Genomic DNA, 22,185 nt, shown 5'->3' on the forward strand with positions numbered 1-22,185 from the left:
AAAATGTCATTCTACCCTTCTGGCCTTGCACAAACAGGCCAATCTCTAAAACAGAGGCTAAATGGACATAAATCAGATTTTAGGAATGAGCATACACAAAAAGCAGTTGGAGTATACACCAATCTTCCTAGACATCCTATCTGAGATCTCAGACTTCAGAGCAGTTACTGAAAACAAACATTTAAAAAAGAAAGAGAAATGGGACAATCAGGATACATCCCCAAACTAATGCAATGACAGGTGATTGAACAGAAACAATGATTTCCTGGCACAGTACACATACTAATACTAGTTAACAGCCTAGCCTCATGAAAGTTCTCATTTCCATGTTTTATGCATTTGCCTTTGAGTCACCTGTCCACTTATGTTGACCCTATGCATTTACAGGGTTTTCTGTGGTTTTACCAGTTCCTTCCTCTGAAATATAACCTATAACACCTCACATCTCTTTTCTGGTTTGCATCTAGTATCAAACAACATTTCAAAACCTCAACTACTCTTACAGTTATCTATGCATCTTGACTTCAGGCAATATCCTTTCTCCCACTTTAGTTCTGTCAGTGACCTTCATTAAAAATGCACCTGTCACCTCATCATCTTACCCAAAACTTTATGATTTCTATTACTATTTGCACACACAATAATTAAGCCAAAAGCCACAAAAGAGCAATACCTTAGCTAGCCAAACAAAATGCACAAAACACATCATGCAAGCTTTTGAAGCTCCACTGATTTCCTAAAAGGGATTTTTTTCCCAAATGTAGAAGCACAGCAACGTTAAAGTTTGCTCAAAAATTTAAAAATGAAGGAAACAAGCATGTCCAGTAAAATTCAATGTTCTCTGCCTAGAAAAGAGGCCTATGGCTTCACAAAAGACAGACACGCGGAATTCAAGAGGAGTTACTTTACTGCTGTTCATGGAGTTACTTTGTCTTCCACATGGCCAAGACAGGAGTAGCCTCTGCCTGCATTGAGATCCCTCAGGAAAAACTGAACTACAACAGAAAAAAAAACATAAAATGCAGACCTGTGACTCTAACACTATCACTTTTCTTGTCATATAAGATTTTAAGCACATTTTACCTGGTGAAGAAGCCAGTGGAAGCTTTGAAAGTTTACATGATTTATTTTGAGCATTTGGTTGGCCAATAAATATGGTGCTTTTTGTGTATTTTGTTTTATTTTGCTGCACGGCCAGCACTCAATATATTCACATAAATACACACCACCCATTTATGAATACAAATGTTCATCCACAGACACTTCACTCCATGAATCTGATGAAGCAGCCAACAAAATGTAATGCTACAAACTTTTTTGTTAGTCTTTAAAATGCCCCAAGATCTCTTTGCATGATGTTTGGGCATTTCAACACCAATATTATTAGACATCTTAAGTAGCATTTCGATATGTCTCCATAATCTGCAAGTCATTAAACTGAACACAGATCACTACAGGAGCCTGGCACTTCATCTAGGTAGCTATGTCTTTCAAGTTTTGCTGTCCAACTATATAAAATTGAGAACTTTTAAGGAAATAGGAGATCACACTATGTCTGATTTGCTACGTTTAGCTTAGTAGACTTCAATTTATTGTATTGTGGAATATGCTAACTATGGAAACCTACAGGTCTGAAGCCAGTCCTATCAAAGCCAAAGAACACTATTCAGTCATTTAAATTATTTTATCTATAATGAAGTAATAGTTTATCCACAGCTTTAAAAGACAACTAAGGTGATGTAAAGGTTACAAAAAACGACTGACTACTGATTTACATGTTGACACAGAATGATCCAATAGCTCTGAATATATCAATAATTAAGCATTCAAGCCAACTCATTGGAAAGTACTTCAGTCATTCAGAACACAGTTCCCATACATGTATCATATTACCTCAACCTTGATCTTAGTGAAATGCCTACTTTTAACTTTCTTATAGAAATGGAAATTGCTTGACACTATTATTGGTGTCATCTTGGGAATATAAATAAGCAAGGTTAGGGGGTTTAATAAAAGCAGAAGTTAATTACCTACTACACCTGCTGATTTCTAAAAATGGCACAGGCCACTTTTATATCACAAATGAAGTGACTGTAGAGAGGCACATGTCTCTTAGAGTCATAGTTAATTCATTCTCTGCTACGAGCATGACTTAGAACCAAACTACAGCCAGGGTAATATATATACCATGCCACTGCGAGTTTAAGAATTCATAACGCCACCAGGATGACATATCAGCTTAAGCATGAGGACTAAAGTTTCGGTACTCGCAATATTAATTTGTGTGACTTTGTGACAGGTAATACAGACAGAGTTTCCTTTGCTATCATCAACTGCTGTAACAAGATCTCCTCCTAACATCCCACAAATCTCCAGTATGAGCCAAGGGTAAGAAACAACATGCAAATTCCTTTGGGAAATCAAAGGAACTGTACTAATACAGATTTAAAAAATGTTGACACTTTCAATTTTTCTACACCTAAACTACACCTAAACCTAAACTAACAACCACAGTTGTGATGCATTCTGAACATTTGTATACTTATTGAAAACCAGATAAACATGCTGATTTCACTAGCCAGTTTCATCTTTCCAGGATACTTCTCAAACACGAGTCTTTGTAGAGTACACAGTGTGATCTGATGTTACCAGAAGCAGAAATGCAACTAGTAAATAGCCCAGAGAGCCAAAGGAAAATATAAAATTAACAAGCACTCAACTAGAAAAGAAGAAGCAATATGATCAAGTGTTTCTACTGCATTGCAGACTAGGGAGTGGGAATTAGTAGCATGCATGTTGTTAACTTCTAACTGTAAGAACTTTCTACAAGCTCGTACAAACAAAGAACATTTAGAGGGCTAAACAAGTGTGCACATTTTGCAGATATTCAAAGTCTCCACAACTTGAGCATTTTATAGCAAATTCTTATTTCATGCATATGTACTCAAAAAATATTCCCGTTACAATGACGTGCAGTACTGATTTTTTCAATAAAGCTCCTTTTAAACATGGGAAAGGTTGTGTTTTTGAATACAGTTTTTGGGCATGTTTAAACAGTTTGTTTCAGTGTAGATATGCAGAATTCTTCATTCATTTGGAAGAAAAAAATCACAAGATTTGAACGAATATATTACAAAGATGAGACATGTTCGATTCCTTTATCTTATGATCAAGGCTCTCAAAACTCAGAGGTACAAAATTGGTTACAGACAATAGTACCAATTCACAAGTTCTACATTCAAATTCAATGTGTATTTTTCATTAATACTAAAAGAAATATTCTGTTCATGAACTTTGGATAAAACTGTCTATATCCTTTGCCTTAATACAGATGGGAACCTCCAATGGAGAAATGTTCTCCAACTAGCCTGCAAGGATGTTAAAGGAAGCATTTACCTCTCTCTAAGACACACCACATGCATCATTTGCTCTCCAAATCAGAGATAAGAGCAGGATTCTTCAAGCCCACCCGCAGCCTCTCAAATGGAAAGGCATGCGAGCCAGGGATATCCACGCCGAGTAAAGCAGAGAGCCAACTTCACTTGCCCTACATCTTCTTAGGATAGGGCAGAATGTGATGAATAACACTTAAATTTTGACTTAGCTCACTGCTGCAAGAGCAGTCTTACAGATAGCATCTAAAGTATACTGGGGTGGCTTCACTGAATGCAGGCTTCATCTATTTCGGCAAATATGCATACAGGGAAGCAGGTTCCCTGGCTTAAAGTACAGTTTCAGAAACACTTCTGCAGTTGGTTGTTGAATCATGCACAAGATTTCTGGAAAGCTTCATTCTCAGCAGGGTGATTCAGAAACTGGCTGCAGGGGGATTCTTGCATCCAACCCCTGGTTAAGGCTGGTTTCAACTACCCATCCTTTCCTCTTTGGGAAAAATACCAGATGTTGAAGACAGCCCTACATAACAAATCACATTACATAGAGTGTGTAGTTACATCCAATGCTATTAGACCTGCAAAGGGAGGCGAATTATCTACCACTGACCCACCTCATTAAGCTCCTCATCCATGCCCAAGAGCAATTAAGAATAAAATCAGATGTGTTTCTGAATCCACAATTAACAACTAAACCAAGGTTAATGATCCAAACTCTAACTCAAACTAAAGCTGCAAACATCTACAGATGTATAGAACTGTAATGTTTTCCATTTTTGTCAATAGGGAAAGCCTTGATTTTCAATTACTATACTTTACTTTAAAATCTTTTCTGCTATAATGGATCAAGTATTTGTAATGGATTTTTTGCAAATCGTTATACACATTTGAGATACAAACGAGGTAGGATTTACTTGATTAATTTCAACTTGATATTTGAATATGTATAGGCTTTCACATGTCTTGAATTCTTTCAAAAGGCTCTAACCTTAAACCATGTGCATGTGTATTTGTAAGCAAATTTGTGGTGTTTCATGTATACTAATTTATATTTTAGAATATTTGCTTCTTGATGTAATAGGGAAGACTCCATAATGGTCTTATGCTTGATGTGGAAGAAGCCTTTTATTCTGTCATCTAAGAACAGCTAGTTTACTCCTACTTACTGCCACCAGAATGACAGTTTTGTTAAAATGCATCTGCCCCTGATATCTGAGCATGAACTGATCTATGGAAGATGGTTCCAGATTTATTTTTTAAAGTGTATGTTACTATCTAGCTTTTTCTACTTATTTCTTACTAGCTGAGTGTACTGGCACATCTGGGCCCAGAATTAATAAGGCTATCAAGAGACTTGATTTTTACCTTTTTGCTACAGGAATCTTAACATTGTTATCTTAGAAAGCATTTTGCTTTTCCCCATCTTTTTTCCCTCCCTTAAAGATCTTAGAAGCAGTGGTCTAATGTGTCCTCTCCTGTTTTCTAGTCCTTTACAAATCTTTCCTGATGAATTATGGCAGTTTTCTCTTCTTGCTTTCAGGAAAACCACACCTTTGAAATTTAAACTTCAAACCTGCCATCAGAACTTAAGCTGCAAACAAGAATACATCAAAATGTGAAGCATCTACTTCACTAGTTCCAAGTGGTTTATCGCTTTTCTATTTTATTTTCTCAATTGTTACATGCATACATATCTATATGGCTTTCTTGATCTTATTTTATTGCTAAATATCTTACTATCCTTGTTTGAATTTCTATCTTTCCTTCCCTAGCTCTAAACACAAGAATCAAACACTGTGGTGTTGTGGTTAGCTTCAGGGGAAAGGTTTCCACTTGTGTCAACTGTATTAAAGATTTTAAAAGCATGAATTCTATTTTGACAATATAGTAACATGTTTAGGACCAAGAAGCAACATATCTGAACATGAGGACACGGCATGACTTTTAACTACCTCACATCTACATAACATCTATACTGTTTATGAAGAATTATGAACTGAAGCTACTGTCCCAAGGCATGTCTTGCCATTCCAATATGAGCCTCACATTTTAAATTAAGGAAATTTTACATATTAGGAGAATTTTGTTATAAAACAATTACATCAATTATTAGAAGTGAAATACTTACCTTTTTTACCCATATGTCTATCCAGATAGTTCTTCAAATAGGATTTTATTTTTGCAGTTGCTAAAGCACAAGCACACCTAGTGAGAAATACTTTTGACATTTTTTTCCATCTCAAAAACCTTACATGCACTTAATGTAACTTTACCCTCATCATCTAGTTGTAATCCTGATATCAACCTATATAAAGCTTTAAGGTATGAGTCTCATGTGATGATCAATATATACTGCACTTCTCCTGAACATAAAATCTAACTTACCAATACAAGCGTTGAGAAATAACCAGTCAGTCTTCTTCATTCTGTTCTTTATTTGCTTTAGTTTTTTGAAGTCAACTTCAAGTTCTTCTTTACTGCCAACAGCTCCAGCCAGCTCAATTCTCTGAAAGTCCATTTTCATTTCAGATTCCCGTTTGGTTGTAGGAGGGGATCTTCTTTGGCTATTACCACTACTACAGCTTCCCCTCCATCGAGTTCTATCTTGCTCATTTATTATTGAAGAAGCCTCCTCTGTTTCTGCCAATTCTATTGCTTCAATGTTGTTGGGTCTTGGATGATCACACACAACACACTTTTTGGCCTTAGCCCAATTTTCATATGTACAAACAGAACAAGTCCAATGCTGGGTCCTCATGTTCAGTTTATTTCTATCATTGTACTCCTCACAAGGATCCACAGAGAAAGGAGCTGGTCTTGAACCAGACCCTGAAGACTGAGGGGATTCTGTGGGGCTCCTGGTCCTACGTTGAGACAAGCACTGAGTGCATCTTATTGCACGAGGCCAGTTCAAGTATGTGCACATGTGGCATGACCACTTATTTGCACTTTCCATACTGTAGGAAGATTTTACTCTTGGTCTTGCACTGGAATCTGGACATATCAAAGGGCTGCTGCCTCCTTCAATACTTGCAGGATCCCAGTCTCTACCAACATCACTTGAGCCGCTCTTGAACGGATCTTCTGTAATAATAGTTCCACTAGGTCTTTGAGCACGGCACATGGTACATTTGATTGCAGAGGGCCAGTTTTCATATGTACAATACTCACAAGCCCATTTTATTCCACGTTCTGTCATCCTGCACTCCTTGAAGTAGATTGTTCCAGGCAGAAAGCTTTAAAAACAAATTAAGAATATATTAGAACACATATATTACGTATCAGTCAAAATAAGTGGAAAAAATTCTTCAGATTATTTCAGCAAAGTAATTAATTACAAAGCTTTTGACCAATTCAGGAATGAGCAAAGCATGGTCTGTATAGCTCAGAAGACCTCTAAAGCTTTTTTGCAACCCATATGCTTTTCAAAAATGTTAAAAGGAGTTTCTGGTTCTAGAGGCCTTTGAAAGGAGTTTTTGCGGAGGTTTTGTGTTTAAACAAATTCAAATACCTCTAAGATTTTAAGAAAAATAATTTAAGAAAAAGAAACCCCAGATATTGACTTATGTCCCCATTTCATTTATTTTTAAAGCATTTTTCAGGACCTGACGCACCCACAGAAAGCCTGAGAGGGGGGGGGGGGGTAGAGATTGACTCAAGTCCATGTAAAGTTATTCAACTTTGTTTTGGTTTTAATAAACCACGGCAAGACAAGCATCAGAATCATGTACACCCTTGTTCCCTTTTTTCCTCCTTCATGTGAAGAAAGATGGATGATTACAAGTTTCAGCTTTCAGTTTTGAACATGCAATGATCTTTGGTAAATTGCAGTTTATAATAGTAATAATAATAACAACAACTTTATTTTGTACCCTGCCTCCATCTCCTCAGGGCAGCTTACATGGGGACAAGCCCGAGATTCAACCTAGTTAAAATATAACAACAAAATTCATAAAAACATTTCAAACAATATAAAACAACATGGCGAATGTGAACGTCTAGCAACCTTCAATGGTCTGAATAGTGCACAGTACTGAGTTTGAGCGGGCGACTGGTGCAAATCACTTGTCAAAGTATAGGATTGATGGATAAAGTGGTAAAGGAAAATGACAGGATTAGGACCTTGAGGGTCATATAAGGAGAGCACTATGTCTATAAAGGGGGTAATGGTAATGTGTAAGATCTGATTATTGATCAAATTGGGAGCCAGAATTATTTGAGGAACTAACTAGTCAAAGGCACAGTGGAACATCTTTAGTTCTTTCCAGAAGGTGGACAAGGTGGGTGCCAGTCTAATCTCCCTGGGGAAAGAGTTCCAGAGTCAGAGGGGCCTCCACCGAGAACACCCTCTCTCTCATCTCTTACCAACTGTGTTTGTGACAGGGGTGGGAGCAAGAGAAGGGCCTCCCCAGGAGATCTTAAGAGATTGCGTAGCTTCGTAGGGAAAGATGTGGTTTCCCATTGGTCGGCCCTCCAAAGATTCTTCATCAAGATTCCATCATCCATAGTTTGAGTGTATTTTTTAGAATTCCAGAAAAAGCAAAAGGTTTTTGCCAATTTATATAAGGATCACTATTTATAATAAACCATTGTATGTAATGTTACTTCAGCATCCAAGCATTTTGGTATCGAGGTGGGGGGGGGGGGGGACTATATTTCCTCATCTGTGATTAGCATTTTCTCACTGCTTAAAAATAGTATGGACTTCTTATGTGAAAACTATTTTTTTGTAGAAGTTTACACAGTAATGTGTGATAGACACACTGCAAAATATATGTACAATGGCCAAGTCAGATCTTTATACAGTCACTCTCCATATGTTAAATAATCAAATAGCTATCCAAGGTTCATGCAGTACTCGGTAAGGTATCTGTGACTATCACCAGCTACTTTTGAAAGTCACCTCAGTTTCAGGTATGGTCCACTAAGCATAGAGATCCTATGACCTGAACAGGCTTTGTTATATGTAGCAAAGTCAACACAGATTTCTGTTTGCTTTTAAAACCCACAAATGCTGGAGCATTAAGATCTTATTCCTATGTCTAATTTTGTATATGTGGTATAGAAAACAAAGAAGTACAAGGGCAATTTAAATTTCCCCTCCCACAGCCCCGTTGACTATATTCCAAATTCTGAGAAGTTGCCCTTTTCCCCAGTCACATAAAATTCTGTTTTCTTTTAAAACACATAAATTTGAGTCTTGCAGTTTTGACATTTCATCTTTAAGCACACAGAAAATGCTACTATAGGGTAGAACTTATTGTAAGTTGGGAACAACCTGAAGGCACCTTTTTAAAAGCATTTTGAATGAGTTTCAGAACACTGGACTAATTTATATGGAAAACATGGAAACAACAATGATAAGAAATTGTGCACTACTGTATTATAAAGATCACAGATAGAAAACGTTCAGAGAATGCTTACCTTGCTAGTATTCAAGGTTAAGAAAAAGAAAGTAATAGTTTCAAAATTAGCACCATTTAAAAGTTCTAGCAAAGGGCAATAGCTTCAATCATCCCCAAACTTTCACTCCAGGTCAGATGTATCATAAAGAGACTTTGACAGAAATTCTGAAATAGCAGTGTACTGAACTCTTTTCCTGTATGGAACTAGGTCAAAAAAATTATACAATGCACAGTTCTTCTTACAATACTCAAAACTACAGAGAAGAAATTGGCAATTGAAGTAAATTTGGTCTATTTTCTGCATTTGTAACCCTTCTGAAGCAATACAATCTACCAAAAAAGATTGGTACAAAAATTAGAAGTGGTTGAAAGTCCACTTTTGGTTTTAAAGGAGGACAAGTTATGCTGAACAGTACAGTATAACCTGTTTGACAATGTAATTTATTTGAAAGCAAACTTGTTAGTCCTGCGGCCTTCCAGGAGATGTAATTCACTTTGTACTGATCTGCAGAGTTTGGAGGACTCAAGGGCTACAAAAACAGGCCTGAAGCCTTGCATAAAGGTCCAGGGCCATGTCTGATCTTAACTGTTAAACCTATATAGATTTAAAAAGTTTACTCACTAACAAGATCAAAAGATACAAAAGGGATGGTATGGCTGTCCAGATGTAGGGCTACAATTCACAGAACCCCCTAACCAGCATCCAATGGTAAGGAATGGTATGAGTTGAAACACCATATCTGGAAGACTGCATTTTGCCCACCACTATTTTTAGAGTGAACTTACTAAAAAAAAAAATCAATCCTGCTTTGCAAATATTTATTTTTCTGTCAAGTATCTGATCTGTCCAATAGTCAACTTTAATCATATTGACAGAAGTTAGGAAAATCTCCCTCCCCCCCCCCCTCTAAATTCCACCGCCATGCTGGCTGAAGGATTGAGTTTTAGTTCAAAAGCATTTTCTCCAAGTTCTTCTTATAGATTTATGCATGAAAATATACTGCCTTTTATATCTTCAACTGTAATCCAAATTGCAAGGAAACTATTTATTTGTTAAGCAATCTTTTTGGTTCAAAATAAGTTTTATGTGACTTGATTATAGCTATTCAGACACACCTACTACATGCTTAGAAGGGAAATTTTGCATGCATTTTCCTGGACCACATAGACCCATGCAGTGACCCCAACAACATCACACACACCATGGTGAGATTGCCACACATTTTCGCCTAGTATTTTTTTAAATTTATCGTGCCAGAAGCGAATTGAAAATGCAGTTATATTGTTTATAAAAACAAAACAAAAAACCTTGGCATTATACGAAATGTCCTTTGACCAAAAGCTGGCCACTTCGAGTGCCTCTAGTGTCGCTGTGAGAATGTCCTCCATTATGCATGTGGCAGGGCCCAGACTGCATTATAGTAAGTGGTATGTGGTTTGCTCTTCTCCACATTCGCATGTCGTGGACTCCACTTTGCAGTCCCATTTCTTAAGATTGCCTCTGCATCTCGTGGTGCCAGAGCACAGTCTGTTCAGCACCTTCCAAGCCGTACAGTCTTCTGTGTGCCCAGGAGGGAATTTCTCATTCGGTATCAGCCACAGATTGAGGTTCTGGGTTTTGGTCTGCCACTTTTGGACTCTCACTTGTTGACATGTTCCTGTGAGTATCTCTGTAGATCTTAGGAAGCTGTTTCTTGATTTAAGGCATTGGCTTGCTGGCTGATATCCAAACAGAGGATGGGCCGGAGGGGGATAGTAAAACATCTGGGCATCCCCTGGGCAATGTCTTTGTAGACAGCTGACTCTCTCACACCAGAAACGACTTGCAGCATTTCCCCTAGTGAACTCACCTCAGTGTAAGGGAGCTATCAACAATCTGAAAACCTTTGTGTTGTTTTTTTGCCACATGGTGTCGTCACACCTACTTCTCTTCCCCTGCCATGCATGTGAATATACATATTTCCTGTTATGAGGTACTCCTGCATTCAGCTGTAAACTCATGACCAGGTATCAGCAGTGCCCAGGAATGCTTTCGCATTATTGCATAATTAAAGCTAGTTGGATCTGGCCATGGTGGTAGATGCCTTTGTTATATCCTGGTTGGACCACTCCCTGCATGGGGTTGTCTTTGAAAAGTACTCAGAACCAGGTAGACATCTTCAATCTACTGGGGAGGGCCTTCTCTCTGTCACACCACCTTCTCAAGTGCTTTTGGTGGAAACACGAGGGGGCTTTTTTGGTGGCTGCTCCCAGACTGTGAAACTCCCTCCCAAGAGAGATCAAGATGGCTCCATTCTTGTTGGCTTTCTGCAAGCAGATCAAGAATTTCTTCTGCCAGCAGGCGTTCTTCTGTCAGCAGGCATTCCACCAGCCACATGCTGGTGGAAAAGTGAGGGGGAATGTGTGTTTTAAATACTATTTTAAGTTTATTTATTTTATTTTAATCTGTTTTTAAACATAATCCACACTGTATTATATAATTGTTTTTTTATTTTTGTACTACGCTTTTAAAAGTATGATCAAAATGTAGAATTGTTACCCACCTTGAGTCCCCATAGAGAGAAAGGCAGGGCATACAAAAATAAACCAATAATATTTTTCACCTTACTCCTTCTACTGCAGTGTTACCAGCCCTTTCATGTCTTGCCAAAATGCTAATCCCTCTCTCCATTTACCACCTTTCCACCATAAAGACTTTCCCCTTCTGCTGCCACATTTTAAAACTCCTTTCCTAATGATCCATGTCTTCCTTACTCTTCTCTGCACAATACTAAAGAATCACATGTGGCTCAGGTTACCTCCCACCAACTGTTCAACTCAATTCTAACACCTCCTCTCAACTCCACAGCAATGCAATCAAGCCATGGAAGGCCAGCCACACACCACAAAATCTGGATTTTCTTGAAAACTATAGCATAAAAGTCAAGATTTTTTTGAACCACATTGAGACCAAGAGGAACACAGACTAAGAGAATCACTAGGAACATTGTATGTCTAGATTACAGAGGCAACTGCCTGAATATGATTTTTAAATGTGTGTAACACACTTGAATTACTGCTATGACAAAGCAGAAGCAGGGAGAATCAAGTCTTTCTCCAGTTCATATTTTTCTTATTTAGTTTCTAAGTGGACAAAAGTATAAAGGGATGTCTTCTCTGTGCCACAGAAGTCACACAGAAATGAAGAGAAAAGAAGTTATGTCAGAATTCATAGCAATCATAACCACCTAAAAGGGGAGGGGGACAACGAAACAGAAGTGCAAGCAATTATGAGCAAATTTAAAGTTCAGAGAGTTTTCATTATGGCTCATGATTGCTTTTCAGAGTATGACAGACCTAGCATCCTCCCAAAAAAGAACATTTAAAACAAAGTTAATTATTTAGTCTTATTAATGTCAATAGAAAATTGTACTTTTCTCTCTCATTAGAATGAATGACAGAGTCATTTACTTCTCATTAGATTATCCCTTACATTTTGAAAATTTAACATTTTTGTAAACTGTTTCTCAAAAGCTTCTTGAGATTTGCTAAAGAGGTTTTGCTTCTAACAAAACTTGTGTCTTAAGATTTCATTGTGCATGAGCCATCCTTACAATTTTGCTTGATCATATTGTTACCATTGAAGAGGCACAGTCAATAGTTCCTGCCTACATATTCTCAGATGGATAATTTTGATATTTCTGTATGTCGCCTGTCAACATGGGGACCCCATACATTTCATAGGGTTTTTGTAAGCAATGATCCTCAAGTGTGCTTTGCCATTGCCTACTCTGAAATATTGCATATAATTTCTAGTATTCCTAGGTGGTTCCCCCATCCAAGTAATAACAAAACCTAATCCTGCTTAGTTTCCAAGATCAAACAGAATTTGGTGCCTCCAGGGTAGGTAAGCTTATATTTGATGTAGACCTTTCCTTAAAAAATAAGCCACAAAGTGATTTAATTAAAGAACTGCCTGATATTATATGACAAATGGAACAGGGCTGTGGAAACACAGAATATCTGTATCCAGTGTAATATATTTGGAGTTTATGAAACCAGAAATGATTTTATAATCCCATTGAGATATTTCATAAATGGAATGGTGAGAGGTGATAGCTAAATACTGCTCAAGTACCTTGACAGACTATTTGCTCACTCTTCATTTTCACTCTTCCATTGAAATCCACAAGCATGTGGACAATTTCAACAGAAAGGAGGAAACCATGAAAATGAACAAATGATGACAGAGACATTTACTTCTCATTAGAATCTGGCTACCACTATTAAAAAAAATTCTAAAATTAGAACAGCACAACAAGAGAGAGGAAACAAACAAGGACATCTAATCAGCTCTCAACAAAAGATTGCTCCAGGCACTGTCAGGCCATTATATGCTAATCAAGGTGGTCAGTTGAAACATTCACACCTAGCTCCAGCAGACAAGAGTCCTTTGTCCCACCCTGGTCATTCTCAGATATATAAACCCATTTTTCCTAGTTCCAACAGACCTCACCACCTCTGAGGATGCTTGCCATAGATGCAGGCGAAACGTCAGGAGAAAATGCCTCTAGAACATGGTCATATAGCCCAAAAAAACCTACAACAACCCAATATTTTCTTTGATTGGAATGGGAAACAGCCACTAGGTAGTGTTCAGAAACTTTTTACTATTGCGATTTTTTCCCCAAAATCCCAACATTGAACTAAGGGGACCCCATTTGGAGTCAGGACTCACAGTCTAAGAAGAAGTGGTGTAGGTAATTATTCCAGCATTCAAGAAACTACTATGGATTCCAGATTCTGTCTTACATGAAAACCATTAACTATATAGTACAACTCCCATAACTATAGAACGAAAACACTCATTTTAATTTATCCAGAGTTTCCGTTATGGCCTCTTCTACAAGCCACACTCTTCATAGTACCTCTATTTTCCATATACTTGGAAATAAAGCTTGTCATTATCTGCAACCATGAAGAGACTATAAGTCTCTGGAACTTTCTACTATAAAGCCTATGAGTTCAGATTCTTATTATTCTGATATAAATAACATATGAGTAGCAATTTATGAACCAACTACTGAATGATATTAACAAAAAGTGTAAAAGAACTTACTTTATATGGCACATGGTGAACGTTTTAATTGCATTTCAAAGAATTCAAAGAGTAAACCAGCATCACAATATTCTTGTGAGTATATAGCTACATTATTTCACAACCAAATACAAAATGTGTCTAAAGATACTTTTCAATCAGAAAATTGTCCATCCATTAATTGTCTCTAGACAGCAGATGTTCAATTATTACTGTCTCCTAGCAACAAAGTTCAGACTATTTTCACATTTTTAACCCTAATATGAAGACTATGTGCTTGAATACTCATTTATCACAACATTTTCACGATTTGCAGAAAGGAAGAATCTAGCAATTTGGCAGAAATAGCTGTAGTTCAATATATTTCTACTCCTACGCTACCTTCAGATTGTGGATAGTGATGCAACATGTACCAAGATGGCTTGGCAGAGTCCTCTTGGCATTTGGTTACTGCTGAAATTAGCCGAATTGAACTACGGGTAAGTGCCAAATAAATAAGAAATGTGTCACAGAATAGATTAAAAGAAAACAAGGAAGAACACAACGTTAAAGCAAATAAGCAATTTTAATATTTGAGAGTAAAACAGAAAACACAAACCCCACCATAGCAATGTCATCTGATAGCATATATTGGTAATGCACTCAGGATCACAGATATAGCTTTTCCACACACATTTCAAACCAACTGTCAGATAAGATGACCTGCATGAAGTCAATGCAAAACTAAATAGAAGGAAATGCCAAGGAAGGTGGATTTCTTGACAGGTCAGAAGCATATCTGAAATCAAACTTCAGATACAGAACCAGAGAAAGAGACAAAGTAAATATTCAGAAGTATTTGCGTAAGAAATTATTGAGAGTAATAATAGGCTAATATTTATTGCTCATCATTGTAGTATGCCCAAGTTCTACGTGAAATTAATCTGATTTCAATCTTTAAGCATTAACTTCAATATATTTTTCCAATGAAATTATTAGTATTGTAGATATAATATCAAGAATCCCTCTGCAATGGCACTCTTTTCTTCTAATGAAAACCAAATGGGCATTACAGGGCATTCTTTTTGGCAAAGTTTTCACTCCTTCAGGCACATCAAATTCAGATCAATTCCAATACTACCACTGAGGTAACAGATACCTTTGATTTGAGTAATCACTCCTAATTTAAACCTCCTCTATGATTTTGTACCTAGCATTTCTCCTAATATTAACCTTCTGCCTTGCTAAAAAGGGACTGTTTTTTCTTCATTAGCTGCTGTAGAACCAATGGGTTCCAGAACAGTAGAGACAAGCATGATTTGATTTGATTTTGTCAAAAAAAGGGCTTATCAATTACTGCCTTTTGCCAGAAGACTTTGTCTTAATTGAAATAGTAGACTATCTAGCCTTAAAGAAACTGTGTAAATACTTCCATCACATCTGAACTGAAAAAGAAATGTACCAACAAGGAAAACATTAAGACTTTGTGCCTTTTTTGTAGGATGTCTTCATCAATATCATTCCAAAGAAACAGATTTGTTCTGTTTAATATAGTACAAGCATATTGTAATACTGCTCACTTCTGATAAATAGCATGCATTCATTGACTCATTTACCAAACAAATATAGCAACCTGCTTTTTAAAATCTACTCAAAGAATATAAGCATTTCAAATTCTCTCGGTACTAAAATTATCAGGATAAGTAAAACGATCTCTACTTTATACTAATAAAAATGTTTCTGTGGTTTTTAAGCAATCCATTCATTATTGGACACTATAACCTATGAACAAATTTCTCACCTGCAATACAAGTGATTATACAATTTACTTCTAGGAGACTAGTTCACTATCCAAGTCAATAGACATGACTGAGTCCACCGTATTTTTACATGTACAAATAAAATGCAGTGAATAGCAGAAGGAATTGTCCAAATTGGCAACCTGACAAACATTAAAATTAAAACTAGTACCACATTGCAGCCAATTAGAAGTCAATCTGTACTATTCAACATGATACAATAAATAATTTAAAAAGTCATCTAGGTTTTTTTTATTTATTCCCTTTCCTTTTACACCCACTGCTGAGCAGCTGCCATGTGAAACATTAACAAGATTCAAAAGGTGACTGCTTTTCAAGTTCCACTAGTATACTCAATGGTGACCTACTAGCAATGTCTAAGGTCACACAGAATGACGCTTCTCATTAAACAGCTAAGGACAAAGAATGATATCCCAGCATAACAGAAATAATACATACCAACACAGCTATTTCACTCTAGCTTGAATTGCTAGGAGGTCACTTCCTCCCTCCCTGTAAACACTACTCTCACATGAGCAGAAGGCCTAGTTAAATACCAAAGAGAATGAACTGAGTCGACATCACTACTTCTATTAAAGATTGTTTTGAAACTGAGCTATAAATAATGGAACTGTGGGCTTCTATATGGAAATAAAATCAACAAAGTACCTAATATAAAGCTTATGTAATTAGAACCCACAAGTGACAATTTAAAAAATTAACTATATTTCTTTTTTAGTCAGATAATATTGTCATGCAACTTTTCCAAAAGTTTTTCAAAGGAATACAGAGCTTTTTATTACTATTTTAGCAGTACTTAGCAAGTTATTAATATATCTTGTACATTACAGTAGACCCCCCTTATCCAGAGGGATAACGTTCCAAGACCACCCAGGGATGGCTGGAACCGCAGATGATACCAAACTCTATATCAGTGATATTTTCGGTGGTTGACCACAGGAAACATAAACCACAGAAAGCGAGTGTGGATAAAGCGGGGGGGGGGGGGGGCAGCGGCACTATAGAATATTTTCAGATCACAGTTCACTGTGGGTAACTGTAATCATAAAAAATGACACCACAAAAAGGGATAGGGCTATTGTATTTTTCTATATTTTAAAATGGAGAATAATTTGGAAATGGGGGTTACTTAAACTTGCTTTACAAAAATAATGGACAACAATTGTCTTTTCTATACATCTAAATGTTGTATTTAGCATTTTGCTGGGGCAGTTCTCAGATGTTGCTTCTAGAATGCTGCTTCTAGAATTTATCAGTCTAATGTCATTTAGGCTGCCCCTCTGAGCATAATTTAGGGTTCCAGTTCTTATCATTAAAAGCTCAGGATGTGGTTAAATGATTGAAATGCAACATAGATTTGTAAAGAGGATAACATTGTCAGATGTCAAATTAACAACCATCACTTTAAGGAAGACTTAAATGTGGGCTGCAAGTTGTTTTGTGTTTTCCTACAAAATTTGTTTCATTTCTTCTGCTTATTTCTTTTATTTCACTATTTGTAGCATTTTATGTTTTCATTGTGATCTTACATTATCTGGTTTCTGTTTCAACAAGAGCGAACTAGTTTTGTTTTTAAATCCATGCAGAAGGTTTAGAATTCAACAAACAGAAATAAACTGAAATAACTTGAAAAATGTGGTTATGATTGTCTTACTGATTTAAGCGGGCATACAAATATCAAACAGAAGTTCACAAACAGAATCAAGAAGCAGAAAAACAAAAGGAAACAAATCTGCATGAATTCATACCTTTACTGATTCTAATGAAAATAAATGATGAGACTTTGTGTCCATGTTTGGTTGGTAATAAAGGTTGTGTTCTAAATCCATAAATGGTTAGGACTGGGCAGAATGCATCCTGTTATTTAAAGGGATGTAACTTGTTTTCAATTGCACCATGATATGATTGCAAAAAAGTAGGTAGATATTTGACCCTGAAAGCAATAATATGCAATCAGAAGAATGAACAGTTATAGTGTCATTACTCATGACATGCTGGAAAACAATCCCTTGGTCATACCAAAAATGTGTGATTACAAAACTGCAAGGCATAAACTCGACTGACTTTGGAGGTATTCTGTTCTCATCTCACCAATGCTACTATGTGGTGGTATGGGTAATATACTAAAGATCAGAAGAAGGAGTAAAATACAAAAGATATGTGTCTATTAATTAAATCCCCTAACACATGCAAATTCAACAAGAGGACTGCAAGATACAAGGTTTGAGGGGTATACAATTCTTTCAAACTGAAGAAACATACAGTCTAAAGAGCTACTGCTGTGAAAGACTGATATGGATTACTAGATGTTGATTTCATTATTTAAGCAATGGTGAATAATTTAACTACCATGTCATTAAAACAAGCAGTGTTTGCATCATATTTGTAACAGAGGAAGAGAGAGTCAGACACAGGTTATCATCTATGAATAAATGAGGAAGAGGAGGGGCGGAAGATGGAAGAGGTATGACCTCACTGTAGTAAGATGTAGGGACTGCAGCACTAAATGTGGATAACTATGCACACAGAAACATCCCTCTGATGCATATGCCAAGCTGAATTCAACACATTGCTGACGGATGTAGTGGGTGGACCATAACCAAGCATTGACTGTAGCAAATCCCCCCTTCCTTGTTGAATGCAGAAGTGATGCCATCAAGGCAAACCACAGCGTCTTTTAAATGCCGTCGCACCAGCATCAAGGCAAGCAAAACAAGAGTTGCAATACTTCGTGGTTTCCTCCAGAAAGCCTGAGAGAGGCAGCAAGTGACTCAGTACAACATCAGGTACGCATTAATACTGTTAAAAATTCAGAAAGCCAACCCTTGGCTGAGCCACCGTCATGCGCTGCATTTCCTGGTAAACAACAAGGCAGTTGCAACAGCAGCATCCCTCCAGGGCAGGTGCCTCCAAATCCCAAATCCTCGCAAGGGACTAGGCTGGTGATGTCATTACATCCAAAACACAAGCACAGCCTCCCTGTAATAGTTGGCCTTTATCGACACTGCCAGAAAAAGCAGTTTGGAACTGCATTATATGGTGAGTGTAGACTCACAAAATACAGCTCAATGCAGTTCCAAACTTCACTACATGGCAGGGGTGATAGGGCCTCTTGCTCAGCTCCCCACCACCACAACGTAAAAGTTTTAGAAAATCACCTTTCTCTCGAAAAGATCCCTTTCCTCACCCAAGCAAAAACCTTTCAAGGACAAAAACCCCAGAAATGGGGGGGGGGGGGAACAGGCCCAATTTGAACAAAATGTGACTGTTTTTAAAGGTGGCAAGAAAGAGGTACAACGATCACAAGATAAAATACCAGGAGCATCTCCTATTTGAAATACAATGTTGTTTTGAAGGAGAGAGGACAGGGGAAAGAAAGAGATAAAACTCCCACAAGATAAAGCCCAGGAACTTCTCCTATTTTAAACCAAATGGGACTGTTTTTCAGAGGAGAAAAGAAAGAGGGACAACTCTCACAAAATAAAGCCCAGGAACTTCGATTTAAAACAAAATCGGAGTGTTTTTTTTAAAGAAAGAGGTACAACTCTCACAAGATAAAATCCTAGGAGCATCTCCTAGTTTAAACAAAATGGGTCTGTTTTTTAAAGGGGAAAGAAAGAGGTACAACTTTCACAAGATAACATTTAAGAACTTCTATTTAAAACAAAACGGGACTGTTTTTTAAAGGGGGGGAAAGAGACAGAAGTCTTAGCAGATAAAATCCTAGGAGCATCTCCTAGTTTAAACAAAATGGGCCTGTTTTTTAAAGGGGAAAAGAAAAAGGTACAAATCCCACAAGAGACAGCCCAGGAACTTCCATTTAAAACAAAATAGGAGTGTTTTTTTAAAGGTACAACTCTCAGAAGACAAAAGCCCTTGAACATCTATTTTAAACAAAATGGGGCTGTTTCTTAAAGGGGAAAAGAAAGAGGTACAACTCCCACATGATAAAATCCTAGGAGCATCCAATAATTTGAAATACAATGTTGTTTTGAAGGAGATAGGACAGAAAGAAGTACAACTCTCACAAGATAAATGCCCAGGAACATCTCTTATTTAAAACAAAATGGGACTGTTTCTTAAAGAGGAAAAGAGGTACAACTCTCAGAAGATAAAATCCTAGTTTAAACAAACTAGGACTGTTTTTCAAAGGGGGAAAGGTAGAGGCACGACTCTCACAAGGGACAGCCCAGGAACTTCTCCTATTTGAAATACAATGTTGTTTTGAAGGAAAGAGGACAGGGCAGGGTCCAGCTCTTCTAAAGGAGCGGCCTTTCTAAGGCATCCTTTACCCTGACTAAAAAGGGAGGCCAAAAGGAACCAAATTAAACTGAAATGGCGAAGAGGAAAGCAGGGGGAGGCCCTTCACAAACCCCCCTTTCCCCCCAAAAGTGCAACCCCCCCCCCCCCCCGCTTTCCTCCTTCAAAGAAAGGCCTCACCAAGTCCATCTCCCTCAGGAAGCTTCGAAGTCCCGAAAGGTAGGTTCTGCTGTTCCTCCTCCTCCTCTTTCCCTAATCCCGACCCCAACACAAACAACCCCATAATGGAGGAGAAGAGCTCTACTTTACCTTCCAGGGCCGTTCTTCTAATCCGGCGGCGGCGGCGGCCTCCTCAGAAGCACCAGCTGCGGCCCATTCCCCTCCGCCAGCCGCCCGCCTGCCTGCCTCCCACCCACCCCAGCCTCCCCCCCGCGCGCGCTCAGGACATGGTTTCTTCCGGCTCTGGGAGGGCAAAAGGATGTGGGAAGTCGAAGGGAGGGCGGTACCACTTTGGCCAAAAGGGGGAGGAGGAGGAGGACCTAATGGCGGCGGCGGATGGAGTGTCCCAAAGCAAAATAAACCCCCGTACGGCGGAGAGAGAGAGAGAGACGGGAGCTCGCACGTCAGCCCGCCCGACTTGATGCCTTCCCTTGCGCTGATTGGCTAGCGGGAGGAGCCTTCCCTGCCAATGGGGACGCGCCTTTTTGGAGACGAGCGACTGATGTCATCCCAGTCTTTGGGACGCCTCATTGTGAAGAGGCTGCAGGGGGGGCGCTCTCCTCAGTTCCCCTCCTTGGCGTCTCTTCCCCCCCCCTCCCGAAAGGCATAATAACACTGCCCATATATATCTCTCTACACAACACACATACGTGAGGGGAAAGGCCGAGGCCTAGCTCAGCACGCCTCAAGTAAACAAGGCCGCAATGGCCTGTTCAGAGCAATTGAGGAACGTTTGTTTCCTCCCCATAAAGGCTGTAGTTAGTTACACCACTGGCGTATGTGTCTCTATCTTAGGTACTCGAGGAGAGAGCTTTGGCCTGCACTAAGTTTCACAAGACTCCAGCAATACATGAAGAGAGAGTTGGCAGATGTACAAGCTGGGTTTAGAAAAGGCAGAGGAATGAAACCAGATTGCCAATATCCGTTGGATAATGGAGAAAGGCAGGGAGTTTCAGAAAAACATCTACTTCTGCTTCATTGACTATTCCAAAGCCTTTGACTGTGTGGATCATAATAAATTGTGGCAAGTTCTTGGTCGTATGGACATACCAAGCCACCTTGTCTCTCTCCTGAGGAATCTGTATAAGGACCAAGTAGCAAGAGTAAAGAGTAGAGACATCACACTGGCAACAAAGATCCGCCTAGTCAAAGCCGTGGTATTCCCAGTAGTAATCTACGGATGTGAGAGCTGGACCTTAGGGAAGGCTGAGCGAAGGAAGATAGATGCTTTTGAGCTGTGGTGTTGGAGGAAAGTTCTGAGAGTGCCTTGGACTGCGAGAAGATCCAACCAGTCCATCCTCCAGGAAATAAAGCCCGACTGCTCACTGGAGGGAAGGATACTAGAGACAAAGTTGAAGTACTTTGGCCACATCATGAGGAGACAGCAAAGCCTGGAGAAGACAATTATGCTGGGGAAAGTGGAAGGAAAAAGGAAGAGGAGCCGACCAAGGGCAAGATGGATGGATGGCATCCTTGAAGTGACTGGACTAACCTTGAAGGAGCTGGGGGTGGCGACGGCCGACAGGGAGCTCTGGCCTGGGCTGGTCCATGAGATCACAAAGAGTCGGAGACGACTGAACGAATGAACAACAAGCAAGAGTAAGAACTGACCATGGAACAACAGACTGGTTCAAGATTGGGAAAGGTGTACGGCAAGGCTGCATACTCTCACCCAACCTATTCAACTTGTATGCAGAACACATCATGCGATGTGCAGGGCTTGACAAATGCAAGGCTGGGGTGAAAATTGCTGGAAGAAACATTAACAACCTTAGATATGCAGATGACACCACTTTGATGGCCGAAAGCAAGGAGGAGCTGAGTAGCCTTCTAATCAAGGTGAAAGAAAAAAGCGCAAAAGCTGGGTTGCAGCTAAACATTAAAAAAAACAAGATTATGGCAACAAGAATGATTGACAACTGGGAAATAGAGGGAGAAAACGTGGAGCCCATGAAAGGCTTTGTATTTTTAGGTGCAAAGATTACTGCAGATGCAGACTGCAGCCAGGAAATCAGGTGACGCTTACTTCTTGG

At 38.6% G+C, this 22,185-nt stretch overlaps 1 protein-coding gene across 2 annotated transcripts in view; it reads right to left on the reverse strand.

Annotated features, from left to right (window-relative positions):
* The window catches only part of ZRANB1 (zinc finger RANBP2-type containing 1), a 45,597-nt gene extending 25,009 nt beyond the window's left edge, over window positions 1–20,588 (reverse strand). Inside the window, exons 1-2 of one of the 2 annotated variants that reach the window (XM_060768605.2) lie at window positions 20,243–20,588; window positions 5,778–6,628 (exon numbers count right to left, since the gene is read on the reverse strand). In XM_060768605.2, the coding sequence (XP_060624588.1) occupies window positions 5,778–6,591 (814 nt within the window). In that variant the 5' untranslated portion in view covers window positions 6,592–6,628; window positions 20,243–20,588. Of the gene's footprint in view, window positions 1–5,777; window positions 6,629–20,113; window positions 20,178–20,242 lie in introns of those variants that run through there. The other variant, XM_060768606.2, reaches the window with a different exon arrangement.
* Between the last annotated feature and the right edge of the window lie 1,597 nt (window positions 20,589–22,185).

Source organism: Anolis sagrei, chromosome 3 (genome assembly GCF_037176765.1).
Source record: "Anolis sagrei isolate rAnoSag1 chromosome 3, rAnoSag1.mat, whole genome shotgun sequence".
Taxonomy (NCBI): Eukaryota; Metazoa; Chordata; class Lepidosauria; order Squamata; family Dactyloidae; genus Anolis; species Anolis sagrei.